Source organism: Haliotis rufescens, unplaced genomic scaffold (genome assembly GCF_023055435.1).
Source record: "Haliotis rufescens isolate VD_foot unplaced genomic scaffold, xgHalRufe1.0.p SCAF_1, whole genome shotgun sequence".
Lineage (NCBI taxonomy): Eukaryota > Metazoa > Mollusca > Gastropoda > Lepetellida > Haliotidae > Haliotis > Haliotis rufescens.
In genome coordinates, this window is record NW_025963779.1 from 59,427,455 (window position 1) to 59,447,760 (window position 20,306).

Here is a 20,306-nt window from a genome sequence, read left to right on the forward strand (position 1 = left end):
ATATGGTTTACAACGTAATTCTACACATCCATTAAAGCTGGCCTACTTACAGTATTGAGTACACAGCCTGCTGTGAACAGTTGCTGGTATTCCATGAGATGTTTTCAATTACTCTAACACAGACTAACAGTAATTTCATGTATGCTTCAGTATCACACAGCCTTTCTGTATGTCAGCAGCTGTATGACATCTAAAAAACATGACCAACTCATTTTATACAAGTATCAAGTAAATGTCCTCATTATAGCAGCATATCCAAATAAAAGTCATATGTGACAGATAGTATTTTCAAGTAGTAAGTTTTTTTTGTTATGTATAAAAAGCATGCATAGATCTTTTGATCAAACATCAGATATTAGAACCCAAGTGCACATAAAGGCTTAAAGGTTTACTGCAGTGGTCGCGAACACTAAGGGAGACCAAGACTGTGTGATTATAATGATTAACACCCTATTGATAGCCAATCCATCACACTTCAGGAGCACAGACATTGGTTCGGTTGTATTGCCAGTAATCCTGCCAATCACAAGCACCAAATGCTCTGAACACACAGAGGTATACTACAGGCTTAGGGAGCTACTGTGCTACCACACACTACAGTTGGCTGTCTGACAACCTGTGTGTATTCAGTGATCATGGCACTACACAATAGGAGGATGTAACGATGAAGTCTAGCATGTTTATAATCCCCTGATTGCACTCGTTACTAAACATGATTACATCATTACCAGGTCATTACACAATGGGAGGACAATGAACAGCAATACCAGGGGCTTGTCTTCATCATGATCATGATCTACTTATCAACTTGATGTCTCTATGGTCGGATTCGTATCCAGCTGTGTGTAAGTGGGACACTGTCACTGACGAAAGGATGTCAGTCGCTCCAGCTCTGTGTTTACAATGGTTTATATTGCCCTAGGGTAAATTGATCACACCCTCTCCTACAAAAAGAAAAAAACTAAGCTTCTACATGAAATCTGTAAGAAAAGGAACACAGTATTGACATTTATAAGTTGAATTATTAACTTTAGAATACCTCATAACTTAAGTTTGAAGGGGTTTGATTTTCTTTTTCATACACCAGGGTGAGGGCTTCGTGTTATCAGGTGGGCAGACTCGTGAAGATCCGGGGTAGATTAGGTCTTCAGCAGCCCATGCTTGCCGTAATAGGCGACTATGCTTGTCGTCAGGCTCGCTGACTTGTTTCATGCATGTCATCGTATCCCAATTGCATAGATCGATGCTCATGATGTCAACCCCTGGATTATCTGGGCCACACACGATTATTTACAAGCCGCTGTCATATTGCTGGAATATTGCTGAGTGTGGCGTTAAACAACAGACAAATCTGACGTGGTGACTTGGTGGACCCCGTGTCATGATAAACTGATGGCATGGGTCATTGTTCATAATATCAATCACTAGTATGACTATACAATTATTTACAGGCCGCTGTGATGTACTGATAGATGGATTATGGCTGATTGCAGCATTAAACAGCAAAACCCAAAACATACTACAGAACAATAAACATGTTTATGTTCTGATGAAAACTTCTATTTGAACCTTCCTGAAAAACCTGAAGTCTTTTTAACAATTTCAACAATTCTATTTACATGATCATTAGCCTGATTTATATGTGATGAATCAGTGTCATTAATCATCCAATAACGTTTATCATTACCATAGCATTTTTGATCCAATAACAATAACCTAAAAGGGAATAGAGCCACTGTCACAACATCAACAATTATAATCAATGGATCATATGCAGTATGAATAATGTATGTTAGACCTACATGCGTTTGTTATCCAAATACACTGCAATCAACACTACATCTATAGGCTGAAATGTCTTATCCTGACAAACGAGAGAAACTGAAAAGCACACTCATAAAACATTAACTATACAGATTATCACGGAGCAAGAACTCCATTCAGCATCAGTTGACAGACATCTGAGTCGAAGGAATTTACAGAAGATTGAGTAGCCAGCAATATAGTGGATAAGTTTGCTTATCACCACCTTATATGTTCAAACAAAAGTGAAACAATGCTGTTTGTTTTTTAACAAAAATTATAAATTTGGCGATAGTTTTGGGTCTTAAAATGGTTGTCCTCCTGGTTCAATTACGACTGGTCATCCGTACATCCAAAATTTTCTTTCCCAACTTTTTATTGGTGACTTAGCAGCATTGTCACAGTAAGACTCCTCCTTCATTGTTTCTAGGAATCAGAGCCCATTTCCAGTAACTGTGTGTGCCAAAATAAGTCGCAAGAATGTGCGCGCGTTGCAATGAAGGATCTTTGAACATCTCCATGGCCAACCTCTGCTAACTAAGCCAAATACTATCTGTAGAGTCAGCTTACTTTTTGGCGGGCAGACAAGGAATTGATTAACCTCTCACCTACATCTCCACTCAAAGTTACTGACCATATTTCCCATTCAACATAAGTATATTCTTAGCTTGTATATATATTTTCTGAAAATGTTTGAAATAACGCTTATGACAACTCCTACCCAATAACTACATACATAATGTTGCATTTATATGCCTTCAATACTTCATCATGGTTTAAGAAAAAAATGTTGATACATTAAAGAACACAACTGGACCATATTTGATGTCAATAACCAATACAACACCCCACCCCCTTATTAAATTAAACCAGACTTGAAGAACATATCTCACAAAATAATGTTATCTTTTATTGTATCACTGTAACATGTAGTTCAAACAGTATGGATTGAAGTAAAAGTGAGTATCTACATGTCTGTTAGATCCTGTTTGCATTGCTCATAAATATTATCTAAAAAGGCAAAAGTTGTGAATCTTTTGCTTGTATTTAAAAAAACTACTTTAAAATAATTTAGCACAATTATCCGGCAAATAGATTGATCAATAACATCAGACGTCATTTCCTGAAAACATACACACAATTTGTTGGGCGAGGCTTACACCTGACCTTATTTACCCTGAACGCATGATGATATATTATGTTATTAAGTACAAATCGATGTGTTCAGTGACTTGAACTGTTATATAATACAAGGCTGATACTTGTATCTGTATCCGGCATTCCTTGTTCTACAGTCACCAGTTCATTTCCTTATTAAAACACCGAAACACGTTTAAGAAAAGATGTCCTCACGGCAAACAGGACTTAGAATGCGAAACAAGTTGCGACAGTCATCGTCAGAGCCCTTATCTAAATACAGGTGTAGTATTGCCGTGTGATAAAATCTGTCACGAACTGTACTGTGACAATTAAAGAAATTAACGAACTGGGAGTACCATGGAACGTCAGAATTGGGTGGTGGGATAACCGTGTTATCACACGGGTGTGTTATCATATGGTGCCATATATTCCATATCGCACGGACCTAACAACCTGCGTATGTAATCATGCAGAAAAAGTAGGCCAACTCTGTCAGTCAAGTTATCGACCGACACAGTTGTCGACTTACCTGTATAAATGACGCAGCAACAGAGGATCACTAGGTGTGTCAACATGATGTTTGGTAGGCTATCCACATTGCTGGTCAACTATAATCCGGTGACATTCACACACTCTCACAGTCCGATGTTCGCCAAAGTGGCACTGACAGTTGCACTAGCGTATCGGCGTCACTGTGTAAATGCTGTGTGAGGGGATATTTCTCTGACAAGCCGCTTGAACTATCTCCCAACTCGTACAGTAGACAGGGGCTTGTGAAAAAAGTATCCAACTTCTTGGCGACTGTTTAACTCACATAGTTTTCTGAGAAAATCAATGTGAATTGGTCGCGTACTGAAGCTGGCTTCTCCCTGCACGAGTTGTCTCATGTAAACACGCTCACACGCTCGGCGAGGATCGACGCTCGGCCAATCAGGAGGGAGGTCAGAGGTTAAAATGACGGAATCTACCCTGTCGACCAATGGGCGGGGAGTTTTAAGGTAAAAGGTTGCTCATTTGGATAGTGTAGCATGGAATGGTTCCGCCAAATTAAAGCACATAGCCGAAGTAAACACACTGACTCACACTAAGTAATGAAGAATTCATTAGCGAAATCTAACAGCCACATAAATGTAGGGATGAATGAAAGAATGTCCGTATACATCTCGTTGCAAGACTCATGACACGTCGCAGCAAATACACTTGTTATAGTTTTACAAGTGCTAGCTTGGAGATAATGTCTTCTGTCAAGACTTCTTTCTTACATATTTTGTAGATGTTGCGATAAGCACCTGGTATTAGTTACTGCGTACGTAATGAGAGCACATACACAATATCCCCCCTCTCTCCTCTCTCCATTCAACTGACGCCTCACCAGCAGCGTTCCAACTTATGACGATAGCCGGTAAATAGACTAACATCTAGTCTCTGAAATGAACATATCGTACAGAAAAAAAAAGTTGTTCAGTTATCTTAATAAAAATATAATAAAAGGGAGCCCAGTTACTCTCTTTATTTTCAGATACTGCAGTAATCTAGACTTGCCAAACATTATAGACTTGCATGGGCTGTATTTCATATATATTTGTATCAGGGTCTGTAAGACAGACTAGCCGGTAAACTATATATATATATATATATATATATATATATATATATATATATATATATATATATACGGGGTACGATGACGCGCAGTCAACCAAGTCTCCAATCCTGGCCACCCGATTAATTAAGTTTGTTTGTTTAATTGTTTGTTTGTTTGTTGTTTGACGCCGTACTTAGCAATATTCTAGCTCTATGACGGCGGTCTGTAAAAAATCGAGTCTGGACCAGACAATCCAGTAATTGACATCATGAGCATCGATTCACGCAATTGGGATACGATGACATGCATCCACAAGTCGGCGAACCTGACCACCCGATCCCGTTATATAACCCAGTTATAGAACTGAATTTAGTTCGCTCTTGGTCGCTATCCGCAGCATAACAGGTTTACAGGAGGAATATTTAACAGCATAAAACCTCACGCGCCATACGAAACATATACTAATATGTACACCTATAGATACATACTGTACATGGCAGAATTACAAATAGCATTATCGAGAGAAGGTTTTGTTAATGATAAAAAAGAATATGGCAAGTTTACGTAATATTCCGATTTTTGGGGTGGAGAATAACTCTTTTAGTTTTATGGTGCTAGGTCTTACTATATAACATGAAGTAAGTAACGACTGTCTTTCTGTTAGAAAGTGATCACATTTAAACAAATGAAACACATATAGTCGCCTCTTACGACACGCATTGGTTGCTGAAGACCAATCCTAACCCGGATCTTCAAGGGTCCGATTCATTAAGTAGCCTTGGGCACTAAGTCCAAGCTGCACTCCCCACCGGGTAGACACTTGTATTCTAACTTGTGAACACACAATGCCCATTTTCCGAGAACCTGCATTCGCGTTTGTTCCGTTTAACGATAAATTCTAAGCTGGGGACGATTATCAGACTCAAAACGCGTGTTCAAGTAATTTAAAACCCACTTTGTTTGTCTGCCAACTCAAATTTTATAATATCTTTTAATCTAGAAGTTAATAGGAAACTAATTTAACAGAGATGGTGTCTCAGTTTCACTCCTGGAATTACCTACATGAGACTGGAAATATACACAAGCTCGTGGTGTATATGAATAATATATGCGTGAATCTTCTCTGAAAATCTGTAGTGAGTGAGTTAGTGATGCTGGACGCCGTGTAGCTCGTACTATTCCAGCTATATCACCACGACCAGCAAATAATCGAGTCTTGGTCGAAAACCACAAGAAACGATCTATATACACCATGGCTTCGACGAACGAACACAACACAAACAGCTAGGGGTCCACGCCTGACCCAGTCGTCTAAACCGCCGCATGGGTTCGAAACCCGATATCGCAGTGAATATTTTCCTACGGGATTGTCAGTGCCACACCAGCGCTCGTGGGTTTCACCAAAAGTGGGAAGCATCTGACACCTGCAACCCCTCCCCCCAAATAAAACAACAACAACAAAACAACAACAAACAAACAACAACAACAACCCCAAAACAACAAAAACAAAACAAAAACAAAACGAACAACACACACACACACACACACACACACACACACACACACACACACACACACACACACACACACACAAAGCTGACACGCCGTGATATATGACTAACATATATTTCAAAACGGCAAGCCAAACTCACTCACAGTTATCCAAGTAAAAGATCCTGACCACACGCTCCTCATTAGTCATCTCACCCGTGAAGATCCGGGGTAGAATAGGTCTTCAGCAACCCATGCTTGCCGTAAGAGGCGACTAACGGGATCAGGTGATCAGGCTCGCTGACTTGGTTGATGCATGTCATCGATCCCAATTGCTCGGATCGATGGTCATGATATCAATCACTGGATTTTCTGGTCCAGACTCGATTATTTACAGACCGCCGTCATATAGCTGGAATATTGCTGCTTGCAGCGTTAAACAACAAACCAACCAACCAATCATTAGACATCTGTTATGGCAAGTAGTGGTCCTATTGCACCTATTTTCACCTGTATTCCCCACCTGACTAATACAAATTTAAATATCGCTAAATTAATATGCCTGTTTTACATATCACTGGACATGAAACCCACCCACCAGCTTCATCCCCGAACGATTTATTATTAATTATATAAACCAAACAAATTGTTAACAGCAGCCTGCCTTCAAGACATAGTGCAAAATGCTGAGGACTGAAAGAGGCGTGTGTGTGTGTGTGTGTGTGTGTGTGTGTGTGTGTGTGTGTGAGGGAAACAAGTACCGTCTTGTAACGTCTATATGGTATGACCGACCTTCCACTCTCCAGGGGCAAAAGCCCCACCACTACACCACGGAGTAGGTGGACGTCTCTGGATGGAAGGTCACTGACGCGTCAGGTCAATTTATGGTTAGTTTTTAGAATCTTTTTAAGGGGAAAAACGCCTGCCAAGCGCTGTTAGGCTTTTTCAAATCCTTATAATTCCCACGCCTTGGCCTTCTTTTCCGTCCCCCCATGAAGACATGTGAATCTGCCAGCGATAATATGCTGTCTGGCGAACTTTGTAGTATATCAAATGGCCGAACTCTGATCACTTCACCGGTTCTCTCTGAGCAGAAACCATAGTAAAGCAGAGATCAGTTCTTCAACCATAGAAACATATCATCGATTTAATGCTTCCAGCATGCAAGTGTTGCTCCATATCACCGTAATTAGACCAGACATACTATACAAAACTGTGTAAACCATATAGACACTAATAAATATCTACGCTCGACTTACACCCTAGCTATCCTCCCTCCCCCCTTCTCTGAAAGAAATCACTTCTTATATCACTCGCTGCAGCCCAACCCCCACCTTTCACATAGTCAGTAAATTAAGTATGTTTGTAGTGCCCGCATATGTATTTGTTACTTACTAAGAATGTCATACCAGTGAAGATCCGGGGTAGATCAGGTCTTCAGCAACCCATGCTTGTCATAAAAGGCGACTATGCTTGTCGTAAGAGTGAGTGAGTGAGTATGGTTTTACGCCGCTTTTTGCAATATTCCGGCAATATCACGGCGGGGGACACCAGAAATTGGCTTCACACATTGTACCCATTTCGGGAATCGAACCCGGGTCTTCGGCGTGACGAGCGAACGCTTTAACCAGTAGACTACCGGACCGCCCCGCTTGTAAGAGACGACTAATGTGATTGGTACGTATAGGCTCGCTGACTTGATGCATGTCATCGTATCCCAATTTCGTGAATCGATGCTCATTACGTCAGTCACTGGATAGTCTGGTCCAGACTCGATTATTTACAAACCGCCGTCATGTAGCTAGAATGTTGCTGAGTGCGGCGTTAAACAACAAACAAACAAAAAAACTAAGCATATTAAGCACTGACATTTAAACTATGTGAACTCTATTTATAACACAAGACATTTCTCTCCTCTAATTCAGGTTTCTGATGCGGATAGAGATAGTTAAACTTGTTATTGTATAATTTAGGTTGGTTTCACAAAAAGTACATATTCTACAGCCATGGTGTAGGACAAGTGTGGCATTTATAGTGTGTGGAGCTGTCGAGATTGTGAATACCAAGCTGAGAATGACCTGGAATGTCAACCATATGTCTGATTGAATATGGCAAGTAAATACACTTATATTGGTTAAGGAATTAATGAAACCTATTAACATGCGATATCCAAATGTCATGTAGGAGACACGGCGAAATATCACAGTGCACTCTTGTATTACCTGGCGCACAAATCGAACCCCATCGATATTCTGATATGTTGAATTTCGTTATCGCGATCGCGTGCTACCAGAAGTATAGCATGAAGTGCTATTGATTCTGCGGTGATGAACGGGCTTGGAAAAAAACAGAGGGACGTTATTCCAAAATCAGTTTAGATAAATTCATAGTAAAAAAACACAAAAGGCATGTCGTTATAATAACGTACAAACTGTAAGTCGGTGCTTGTTCGCTAATGATGTTTAATATTCAGCCTTTGCGTGGCAATATACAGCGTGTATCACTCCGGCCGTAATGTCTGGTCGGCCCATATTATCGGTAACCCGCATCAGCAGATATAAATATTGCTCTTAATAAACAGCGACAGGGGTCGAGCGTCTCCTTTTAATATGATTCAGGACTGGCTCTAAACAGAAACACTGTGTAAGCGAATGTTGTTTTACGCCATTCAGCCATATGACGACGGTCTGTTGATATCCGTGTCAGTAGTTGATGGCACAACAATATTCACAGTATTCAACACGCTATCAGCCACGTGATACATTTTAATCACCCGATCCTCATTAGTCGACCCTGACGTTCTGCAGGAACCAGAACTACAGCCTTAATGTACGTATCACCTATTGCAGTAAGTAGCAGCTTGGCGTGCTGCTCGCACTCTATACTGTAAGTGAGGGAATGCGTTCGGTTTTACGCCGCTTTTAGCAATATTCCAGCAATATCACGGCGGGTGACACCATAAATAGGCTTCACACATTGTACCACTAAGGGGAATCGAACCCGGGCCTTCGGCAAGACGAGCGAACGCTTTATCCTCCCCGCCGCCCCTATATATACTGTAAGTGAGTAAGTTAATATTACCACTTTGTCACGACGGCCTTAAGATAATCGTACTTGGACCCAACACTCCAGTGATGTATTCAATGACCAACGCTTTACACCGTCGGATCTTGACATATCATCAGATGTCTGTTGTGTCCATACAATCCCCATATACCCCCCAACACACCCCCTAGGATAGCCTGGATACCTACTCTACTCCCTACAAAGTATGTAGGTTCAGATTCTTTGCACATGGAGTAGACGTGTTAATGTTGTGTTTTATGTATTTCCTTAAAACTCGCATCACCAACCCTCTTATTAACACAATCTTTCATTTTTATTTGTTTCTTATTCATTCTTACAGTTTTAAATTTGTAAATTACAGTTTAGTGTATTTTTAGCTTCCGGCATGAAACACTGTCAGAAGATATCTTTATACGTGGATGATAGGGTAGGTGTATTTTGTTTAATACATACGAGGGCAGTGGGGTAGACTAGTGGTTCAAGTATTCGCTCGTCACACATAAGGCCCGGGTTCGATTCTCCACATGGTTATTTTTGGAAGCCTATTTCTGGTGTCCCCTGCCGTGACATGGGATATTGCTAAAAGCTACGTAAAACCATAATCACTTACTAATAAATATGACATATCCACCATTCGGCAACATATTGGCCCCCTTTAAGTAATCCACAACATACATACATAAAATTATACATATTTAACAACTATCTTGCTGTAGACTGCAAACGAAAATGTGACTTTATCATTTCGGCATAGCCTGTATTCAATATTCTGTTGTTTGGGATCTAAACATTAGTCATGCAGACATTTATTCCGTAACTGTAAATTGCGAGGTGTGACGTTTGGGTGACATCAAGCAGGCTTCATCAGGCTGCAGATTGGGTTATGGTTATTCTCAGTCGATAGTCTAACCAAATTCCACCTGTTTTTCAGCCTCGAGACGAGAAGAACCTGCTTGCGTGCGATTCCTGCGTTCTTCCTACAGTGGGCGAAGCCGCGCATGCAATTTGCATTTTCTGTGTGAATTGGATCCAGTACAGAAACATAGGAACAAAGTGCTACTTGGGAACATCGACCACGAGATGGTAGTGTTCATGTCTGTAACATGCTATCAAACAGTACTCCGTGCTTTCTGCTTTTGGATATTTAAGATTAAGTGAACATTATGTTTATATTTATGAAGTCCAAATTACCATGTCTAAACATTTAAGTGCGGGACACGCATTATAAAAAAATGTGATTTCACATAAATATTTCCCTATTCGTATTAGATACTATTATATTTAAAAAGGGTTAAACGACATTTTGTAATGCACGAATAAAATATTGTTAAAAAAATTGTAATATGCATGTATGAAACGTTATTGTTTCATGAGATGAACTTCACTGGGTTTTTTAAAAATAAAAGGCAATTGACCGTATTCTGTTGTGGTGATTTATTTTGTTCTTAAACGTTTTTAAAGAAAATAACATGACCTTAAAACTAAATTGAAGTAAACATATTTTTCTGAAAAGAAGCCCCAAAATAACACGACAGAGGAATAAGACAGCTCCTGTGTGGACAGCTGCGCTTTCAATGACGGCGAGTTGAATGTCGTCGGCCTCCAATGAAGACCTCAGTCCCCATTTCGCGCCAGCTGACAGCCTTCTGAGCGACGACTCTTTAAGGTTAACAGTTGAACTCATGTCCATACAAATCTTTAATCGATCGTCACCAGCCGCAAACAACGCGATATTCCTAATCTCCATCATCAGAAACAAAATCAAAACATGTAATAAGACAAAAAAAACTCCAATCCGACGCAATTTCGCGTTAGGAAGAGTCAGTGCTTTGTAATTCAAACAAGGCAATTTCTGTGAGTTGATGGTACCCATTTGACAAACGACATATCACCGTTTGACCGCTGTGAGAGTTCGGTATTCGCTATCGATCTACACAGTCTTTAGGAGATATCCTGGTTTGGCGAGCGGGTAATAACACACTGTAAGGCCTGTTATTATTGTGATCAACACTTATGCACATATGCAACAGAATGGAAAGTACAAGGTTCCTCGTCAACCATATATCATGATTATTTGGTAATTTCCCCACGAATGATTATACGCTGTCTACACTTTTAAGTTAAACAGCATTTTCCCGGTTTGGATGACGGGCAACATATTGCCCCCGCGTCCAGCGTGAATGTTCAATTTACTGCATCTGTTAGGCTTTTTCCTCTCGCTGGGCTGATATTATTGTATGATTCTCCCCCGTCATCGTAACGGTAACGACTGGCGATAGGGTCCAGCTCGCTATCGATCCTCAGAGACAAGTAATAATACACCACCACCCACTTATGTACGTTTAACATGTTATATGTAAACGTTTTCATGTAGGCAGTTTAGCAGTCCCGTCCCGGCCATTTGTAACACTTAACACACTGTCGTCACGACTAATTGTTTTAATGTATTCGAATATCTATTTTTGAAATTACAGTTAACTACGGTTAAAATGAACTCAAAGGGACCATTACTTTATTGTTCGTTATAACCGTAGTTCGTAATAAGCATTTCAGCCGGGACCCAAAACAGTTCTTTATATCCGTCAACTTCGTTTTAAGCGTAGTTTACAGTATATCTGTTGGTTGTAATTTTCTTTACATCTCACGTTTATGTTCATAGAGTGAATAAAGCAGTTCAATTTACTGAATTTGAACTTAACCCACTGTCGTCACGATTTCTTGTTTCAGCATATTCAGTTATCTATTAAGGACAATTCATTCGATTGTAAGTATATTGTGTTACTGCGAAAAATTCAAGTTTAGTTAACTCGTTATCTCGCATCTATGTAAACCACATGGAGTCGGTTTCTGGAGGAAGATGCCACTTGACACGTGACATCTGGTGCGGAGTGATGAATCACATGTTCTCCTGTACCAAGTGCATATAAGTGCGGGATGAATGACTTAGTTAATTTGCTTGGACATTCTAGTGTCGGTATTTAGCTGGGTTATTACATGTTTACATCATACACTCTTGTCCTGTCACTGCTGGGGAAACATGGGGATCAGCACATTGACACTGTCTACTCTAGTCAGGGAAGAGTAGAATGTGACCACAGGTGTTGGCATAGAGACGGGGCCACGCAGTAAGGTGATGTTGTGGGCTTGGGTCACACAGGGAGGGGATGTTGTAGGCTTGGGTCACACATGGAGGGGATGTTGTGGACTTGGGTCACACAGGGAGGGGATGTTGTGGGCTTATGTCACAAAGGGAGGGGATGTTGTGGGCGTGGGTCACACAGGGAGGGGATGTTGTGGACTTGGGTCACACAGGGAGGGGATGTTGTGGGCTTGGGTCACACAGGAAGGGGATGTTGTGGACTTGGGTCACACAGGGAGGGGATGTTGTGGGCGTGGGTCACACAGGGAGGGGATGTTGTGGACTTGGGTCACACAGGGAGGGGATGTTGTGGACTTGGGTCACACAGGGAGGGGATGTTGTGGGCTTGGGTCACACAGGGAGGCGATGTTGTGGACTTGGGTCACACAGGGAGGGGATTTGTGGGCTGAGGTCACACAGGGAGGGGGTGTTGTGGACTTGGGTCACACAGGGAGGGGATGTTGTGGACTTGGGTAACACAGGGAGGGGATGTTGTGGATTTGGGTCACACAGGGAGGCGATGTTGTGGACTTGGGTCACACAGGGAGAGGATGTTGTGGACTTGGGTCACACAGGGAGGGGATGTTGTGGGCTTGGGTAACACAGGGAGGGGATGTTGTGGACTTGGGTCACACAGGGAGGCGATGTTGTGGACTTGGGTCACACAGGGAGAGGATGTTGTGGACTTGGGTCACACAGGGAGGGGATGTTGTGGGCTTGGGTAACACAGGGAGGGGATGTTGTGGACTTGGGTCACACAGGGAGGGGTAGTTGTGGGCTTGGGTCACACAGGGAGGGGATGTTGTGGACTTGGGTCACACAGGGAGGGGATGTTGTGGACTTGGGTCACACAGGGAGGGGATGTTGTGGACTTGGGTCACACAGGGAGGGGTAGTTGTGGGCTTGGGTCACACAGGGAGGGGATGTTGTGGACTTGGGTCACACAGGGAGGCGATGTTGTGGACTTGGGTCACACAGGGAGAGGATGTTGTGGACTTGGGTCACACAGGGAGGCGATGTTGTGGACTTGGGTCACACAGGGAGGGGATGTTGTGGACTTGGGTCACACAGGGAGGCGATGTTGTGGACTTGGGTCACAGAGGGAGAGGATGTTGTGGACTTGGGTCACACAGGGAGGCGATGTTGTGGACTTGGGTCACGCAGTAAGGCGATGTTGTGGGCTTGGGTCACACAGGGAGGCGATGTTGTGGACTTGGGCCACGCAGTAAGGCGATTTTGTGGACTTGGGTCACACAGGGAGGGGATGTTGTAGGCTTGGGTCACACATGGAGGGGATGTTGTGGACTTGGGTCACACAGGGAGGGGATGTTGTGGGCTTATGTCACAAAGGGAGGGGATGTTGTGGGCGTGGGTCACACAGGGAGGGGATGTTGTGGACTTGGGTCACACAGGGAGGGGATGTTGTGGGCTTGGGTCACACAGGAAGGGGATGTTGTGGACTTGGGTCACACAGGGAGGGGATGTTGTGGGCGTGGGTCACACAGGGAGGGGATGTTGTGGACTTGGGTCACACAGGGAGGGGATGTTGTGGACTTGGGTCACACAGGGAGGGGATTTGTGGGCTGAGGTCACACAGGGAGGGGGTGTTGTGGACTTGGGTCACACAGGGAGGGGATGTTGTGGACTTGGGTAACACAGGGAGGGGATGTTGTGGATTTGGGTCACACAGGGAGGCGATGTTGTGGACTTGGGTCACACAGGGAGAGGATGTTGTGGACTTGGGTCACACAGGGAGGGGATGTTGTGGGCTTGGGTAACACAGGGAGGGGATGTTGTGGACTTGGGTCACACAGGGAGGCGATGTTGTGGACTTGGGTCACACAGGGAGAGGATGTTGTGGACTTGGGTCACACAGGGAGGGGATGTTGTGGGCTTGGGTAACACAGGGAGGGGATGTTGTGGACTTGGGTCACACAGGGAGGGGTAGTTGTGGGCTTGGGTCACACAGGGAGGGGATGTTGTGGACTTGGGTCACACAGGGAGGGGATGTTGTGGACTTGGGTCACACAGGGAGGGGATGTTGTGGACTTGGGTCACACAGGGAGGGGTAGTTGTGGGCTTGGGTCACACAGGGAGGGGATGTTGTGGACTTGGGTCACACAGGGAGGCGATGTTGTGGACTTGGGTCACACAGGGAGAGGATGTTGTGGACTTGGGTCACACAGGGAGGCGATGTTGTGGACTTGGGTCACACAGGGAGGGGATGTTGTGGACTTGGGTCACACAGGGAGGCGATGTTGTGGACTTGGGTCACACAGGGAGAGGATGTTGTGGACTTGGGTCACACAGGGAGGCGATGTTGTGGACTTGGGTCACGCAGTAAGGCGATGTTGTGGGCTTGGGTCACACAGGGAGGCGATGTTGTGGACTTGGGCCACGCAGTAAGGCGATTTTGTGGACTTGGGTCACACAGGGAGGGGATGTTGTGGGCTTTGGTCACACGGGTGTGTGTGTGTGTAGTGGATTTGGGTCACACAGGGAGGGGGTGTTGTGGGCTTGGGTCACACAGGGGTGTGTGTGTAGTGGATTTGGGTCACACGGAGGGTGTGTGTGTGTAGTGGATTTGGGTCACACAGGGAGGGGATGTTGTGGACTTAGGTTACACAGGGAGGGGGTGTTGTGGGCTTGGGTCACACAGACAGGAAATGTTGTGGACTTGGGTCACACATGCAGGGGGTGTTGTGGGCTTGGCAGGCAGGGAATGTTCGGTTTGTGTGTGTATATATAAACCAATTGGTAAGGTACAACATAGACCTGGGATCACATAAGTATAAGTACACATAGGCGGATCACATGTATATGATCTCATAGGCATGCAGTGACATACGCATGGGACCTCATATTGATTGTTGGGGACCACGCGTACAAAGGGTCACACACGCAATGCGTGCATGCGTTCAGGCAGTAGTTTCTATGTCAAATACCACACAAGCGTTGAACATGACGTTATTTACTGTGCAGCATTTTAAGCTGCTATTATGGCCGATGCCAGCGATGTTTTACATTAGTTTTATGTTTCCAACCATCAATATACATACAGGGCTGACTCAACACATAATTTTATTATTCACATTAGGAATACATCATGTGTTTACTCTCATGTGCTTTAAAACTGATGTCAAGCTTTGAAACTGATAGAAGACGATTGTCACATAGGGCGCTAAATCCCCGTATCTGTGAGTCTACGTCTCTGCCATAACGTTATAGGAGAATGACTTCCTTCCACTGGGAAGTGTTAAAGAATTACATAATGTCTTTACGCGAAAAGGCAGCTACTTGAAAAAAACTGAAAATGATCGCATTGATATTATCGGTTTTAGACACACATCAATAACTATAGACGATCATATACTGAACCGCAAAAGAAACGTCACCACAAATAACATTGCATGAAAACATGTCATTTAAATATCTGGGTAATTTTTGTCAAAGTTTCTAAAATTTAACATTACCTTGTCCGGAAAAATGAAATTTGATGATTAAAAAACCAAAGCAGATGACAATGAAACCGATCGCCCAAACGCATCACGGCAACGGCCAAGGTAACCTGATGCACGTGGGTTCCGTGCAAATTGAAATGCACATACGTTCCCCCATTTCTTGCCCTATAAAAATCCACCCAGATCGGATAACATTCATTCGTTACTGAATTGCTACCATATGCCAAGATTGACAAGAAATCAGCGACACCAAGCCCTTGGACGATTGCAAGCTGGACAAACCGCCCGGCAAGCAGCCAAATGCATTTCAAGTCCACGTAAGGACCATATACAGGCTCCAGCAACGGTACCAGACCACCAACACTACAGATGACCGACCACGTAGTGGGAGACCAAGGGTCACCACCCGACGTCAGGATCGTCAGATTGTTCGACACGCATCTCCAAGATCACATTGTTACTGCTGCGGAAACTGCTCGACAGACCATCATCGACATATTAGTGCGTCGAGGATTGACGAGCAGACACCTCCACTGTCACAGGCCACACCGAGGACCCATTCTGACACCACGTCATCGCCGGGACCGTCTTCAGTGGGCAGCACAGCACCAGCATTGGCGCCACCAGCAGTGGAGAAGAGTCCTCTTCTCAGACGAGAGCCGTTACTGTATCTCAACAGCAGATGACAGAGAGGGAGTCTGGCGACGCCGTGGGGAACGTTATTCGGATGCTTGTGTTGTTCAGAGACACTCGTGGGGTGGTCCGAGCATCATGGTGTGGGGTGGAATTTGTCTTGCACAGTTGGTCGGCCCTGTGGTCTTCTAGAACATCGGCCCAGGGAGAGGCAATAGTGTCACAGCAGCTCGGTACATTGATCAAGTCTTGAGACCACACGCTATACCTAATTTGGCACGTCGCCGCAACCACGAGTTTCAGCATGATAACTGCGAGAGCAACAAGAGACTTCCTCCAGAAGAATGGCATCTGAACCATGCAGTGGCCTGCCCCAAGTCCCGATTTAAATCCAATTGAGCACCTTTGGGACGAGATTCAAAGACGGATGAATGACGTCCAACCAAGGCCGACAACTGCAGCTGAACTGCGTCAGTCGTTCCCAAGAGTGTGGGCTGAAGTGCCTATGGCCTTCATCAACCGCCTCATCCATTCCGTGTATCGACGTTGCGCGGCAGTCATCAATGTACATGGCGGACACACGAGATACTGACTTGTGATGCCATTTTCTCGGAGACTCGTTTTCAGAACATTTGACACTTTACTTTCAACCTTGATCAGTTTTGACAAGTTTCATCTGTTTAATATGTCTCAAAGTATGTTTACAGTGTTTGGAAAAATAAGGTTTCTCATATATCTATCCATGGCGACGTTATCTTTTGCGGTTCAGTATGTATAGAGTTTTTGGCAATGACGTGTGTTGATCAAAAGGGACAGCTACGACGTCTGTTGTTTAGATAAATGAATTCTTTTACGTCTGTTTGGTTGGAGGCAGGACCTAATAGTGAGGCAAGTGATAGATAGGAGTTTTTCGAAACTGTCAGCATTGTAAGTCCACACAAACTGATTATTTGTTCCTTGTATGATTTAGAGGTGTGGTGTGGTGTGGGGTGTGTTTGTTCTGTTCATAGTTATGGGGAAGCCAAGAGGTCAGAACATTTACTCATCACGCCGAAGACCCGCGTGCGATACTGCTTGAAAATTGCTAAATGCGGCGTAAAACCTCATCTACCCACTCACTCACTTTTTGGTCAGTCAAAACAAATACATTGTTGCAAGATGGGTTTTTTATAAACAAATATTGAGGATCATAGTTTTGATCAAAGAAATAATGTGGTTTTGATAAAAAAATAATGTGGTTTTGCAGCTGTAGCGAAACTATCTAGTCTCCATACACATCTCAGGCCCCCTAGTAAACCATATATATATATATAGTCCTTCACTGCCGATCAAAGTCTGAACTGGATGTGATGACAAAGACACTAGACACCATTTCTTCTCATTCCTTTTTTAATCCAGCAGACGTTTTAATATCATTTCAGTAATTTAAATGCCCCAGGCTTCGACAGGGGAAGAGTAAACAGATACATACAGACAATACGACTCCCGTGATGATCCCGGAGTGTCAAAGTAACTCTCGAACCGAAGCTATCCGAAGGGCGTTTTCACCCCTCACTTTAAACCTTCTAACCCTAACTACGCCTGTTTCCTATAATATAATTGTCTGGTGTTGTCAACTTTTAAAGATTTCTACGACGGCTGAGTATTTTTGATTTGAAAACACTTTCATTCCTTTAAGCGCGCAATCTGTGATGACGTCACAGTTTGAGACACCCACTTGTGGAGCGTGTGCAGCTTCTTTTGCCAACAATGATGCAGTCACCCCGTACGAATGTTTGGGCAAGGGTGACCCGGCAGTGTCAGCTAGGCGACGCTTCTCGCTATGCGGAATTATGTCTCGTACCCGTGGGTTCGAATCCCAAATTCGTATTATATTCAAATTATAATCCTTGAAATTAGCTGTTGCGTGGGTTTCACAACGTGGTAAACGTATACGGCGTTCCCTTTACTGTCTTCCCTCTCACATGACGTGCATGGTGATATAAGGGCATTTTGTTAAAAGCGGCGTCGAACCTAGACTAACGTTTAGCCACTGATAAAATACAATTTTGATAGACACAAACAAGTGCATTAAAAAAATGGAGCCCCAGTGACAAGGGAGATTCATCTGAAACTGTGGAAGATCGTACTTGCTTCATTTTGACCCGTGAAGATCCAGGATAGAATAGATCTTCAGCAAGGCCATGCTTGCCGTAAAAAGGCGACTACGCTTGTCGTAAGAGGCGACTAACATGATCTGGTGGTCAGACTCGCTGACTTGGTTGAAACATGTCATCGAACCCATGGATCGATGCTCATGATATCAATCACGGGATTGTCAGGTCCAGACTCGATTATTTACAGACCGCCGTCACATAGCTGGAATAATGCTGTGCGGCGTAAAACAACCAACCAACGAACTTGCTTCATATAGGGCTATAGCATTACAGGAAGGGATGAACGGAAGGAACAAGACTATGGTTCGGGGGCTGTGAGACAGACAACCTCAACTCTTACTCACAGTAGGATGTAACTTCACACCTCTCTTCGCAAACAATTCCTCGGTTAAATCGCCTCTCACCATGGACATTAAATCGTATTAAGTGTCGTGTTCTCACAGACAGGGTAACAGACTTCTGATCTCAGGGGAGCCAAACACAGCCGATATGTCCAACTTGCGTCAGTACTGTCGCGATGCAGTACTGACAATTATCATTTCAAAATCTATATCGAATTAGATTTCACGTTATATTCCCGATAGGATTGATAAACGTTATGTTTTGTCATAAAACTCACACAGGAAGTCAACACCGTGATGCCAAATACAACCGTGCCTTATAGAGGTGGGGCTTGTCATTGGCCTGTGTTCAGAACCAGAAGCTGTCTTCATCTGGAGTGACTTTGTTGCCGCCATAGGTTAACAGCATTAGCTCCGACCATCGTCACTATCGTGGACGATAATTTGTGATGGCCACGAGCATGGCGTCCGCGACAGGCCACCTGGCGGAGTGACACACATCTCAGCAGACCTAATCACACGGAAGTGGCTTTAAGCTTCTGGAATGGTCAGAAAAGGACTATTTAGCTACAATCCCTGTTTTTCTGAGAGGACATAAGTGAATGGCTTAACGTTCGGAGGTGTTGCGATTCCGTCCAGTGTTTGAACTTTAGTCTATTACCGTTTCATGTCCGCGGGTGGGTTTGGGTGACATGAGTGGTGAAAGTGTTTAAAATTTCAACCAATAATCAATATCATCTTTTGGGAATTAATATGCATTTTCTCACGTAATCAATCAAAATCGAATGTTTCAGCGAATACAGTCTTTCAAGATAAGATAATTTCATCACAGCAACAGATTAAATCCTTAGTCAATTTATTCTAATGGATATATCTGCACGTTCTGTGGTTGCTTTCGAGCCCTGTGCGTTCTCGGCTGTTCGTGATCTGTTACATGCCAACGCACCATCTACAGTGTCGACTACTTAGCTTGACATGTCAAGAAAAAGGCTTTGATTGGCCACGGAAGCATTTCCGTTGCTAATTCTACCCTTTCATGTGGCTCCTGTTATGTCACTCTGAAAGTCGAAAAATGAAGTGAAACCGACCAGAAAGCCGATGTATCCATCAATCAGAGATATTTTCACTTTTACAGTTGAAACACAACATCAGAATGAGGTTAACATTAAAATCCTCACTTCAAGGCGCATTTCATTTTTCAAATCGACTCATTTCGCCCGGTACCATGCACTCTGTACTGACGCATAGTGCGGTCTTTTCTCTGACATGGTTATAATATTACGGCTAAAGTAGATTACAACTAAATATTTCTGTGGTTAACAGGCTGCATTGATTATATCAATCACGCTTGCGTGTTGCTGACAATTGGAGGAAACAAGGACCATTTTTTCAGTAACAATTACAGTCATCGTAGATTATACAATGGAAACCGTTTTTTATACTCCCATTCACATAAATATGGCGACCACACGAAACAGATGTTTGATTAAA

The 20,306-nt window shown here is 43.5% G+C and overlaps 1 protein-coding gene across 5 annotated transcripts in view; it reads right to left on the reverse strand.

Annotated features, from left to right (window-relative positions):
- Positions 1-3,845, reverse strand: part of LOC124131495 (limbic system-associated membrane protein-like) — a 138,687-nt gene extending 134,842 nt beyond the window's left edge. For all 5 annotated transcript variants that reach the window (XM_046494785.2, XM_046494784.2, XM_046494783.2 and 2 more), the window contains exon 1: positions 3,473-3,845. In XM_046494785.2, the coding sequence (XP_046350741.1) occupies positions 3,473-3,518 (46 nt within the window). In that variant the 5' untranslated portion in view covers positions 3,519-3,845. The remainder of the gene's footprint in view (positions 1-3,472) is intronic.
- Positions 3,846-20,306: the final 16,461 nt, after the last annotated feature.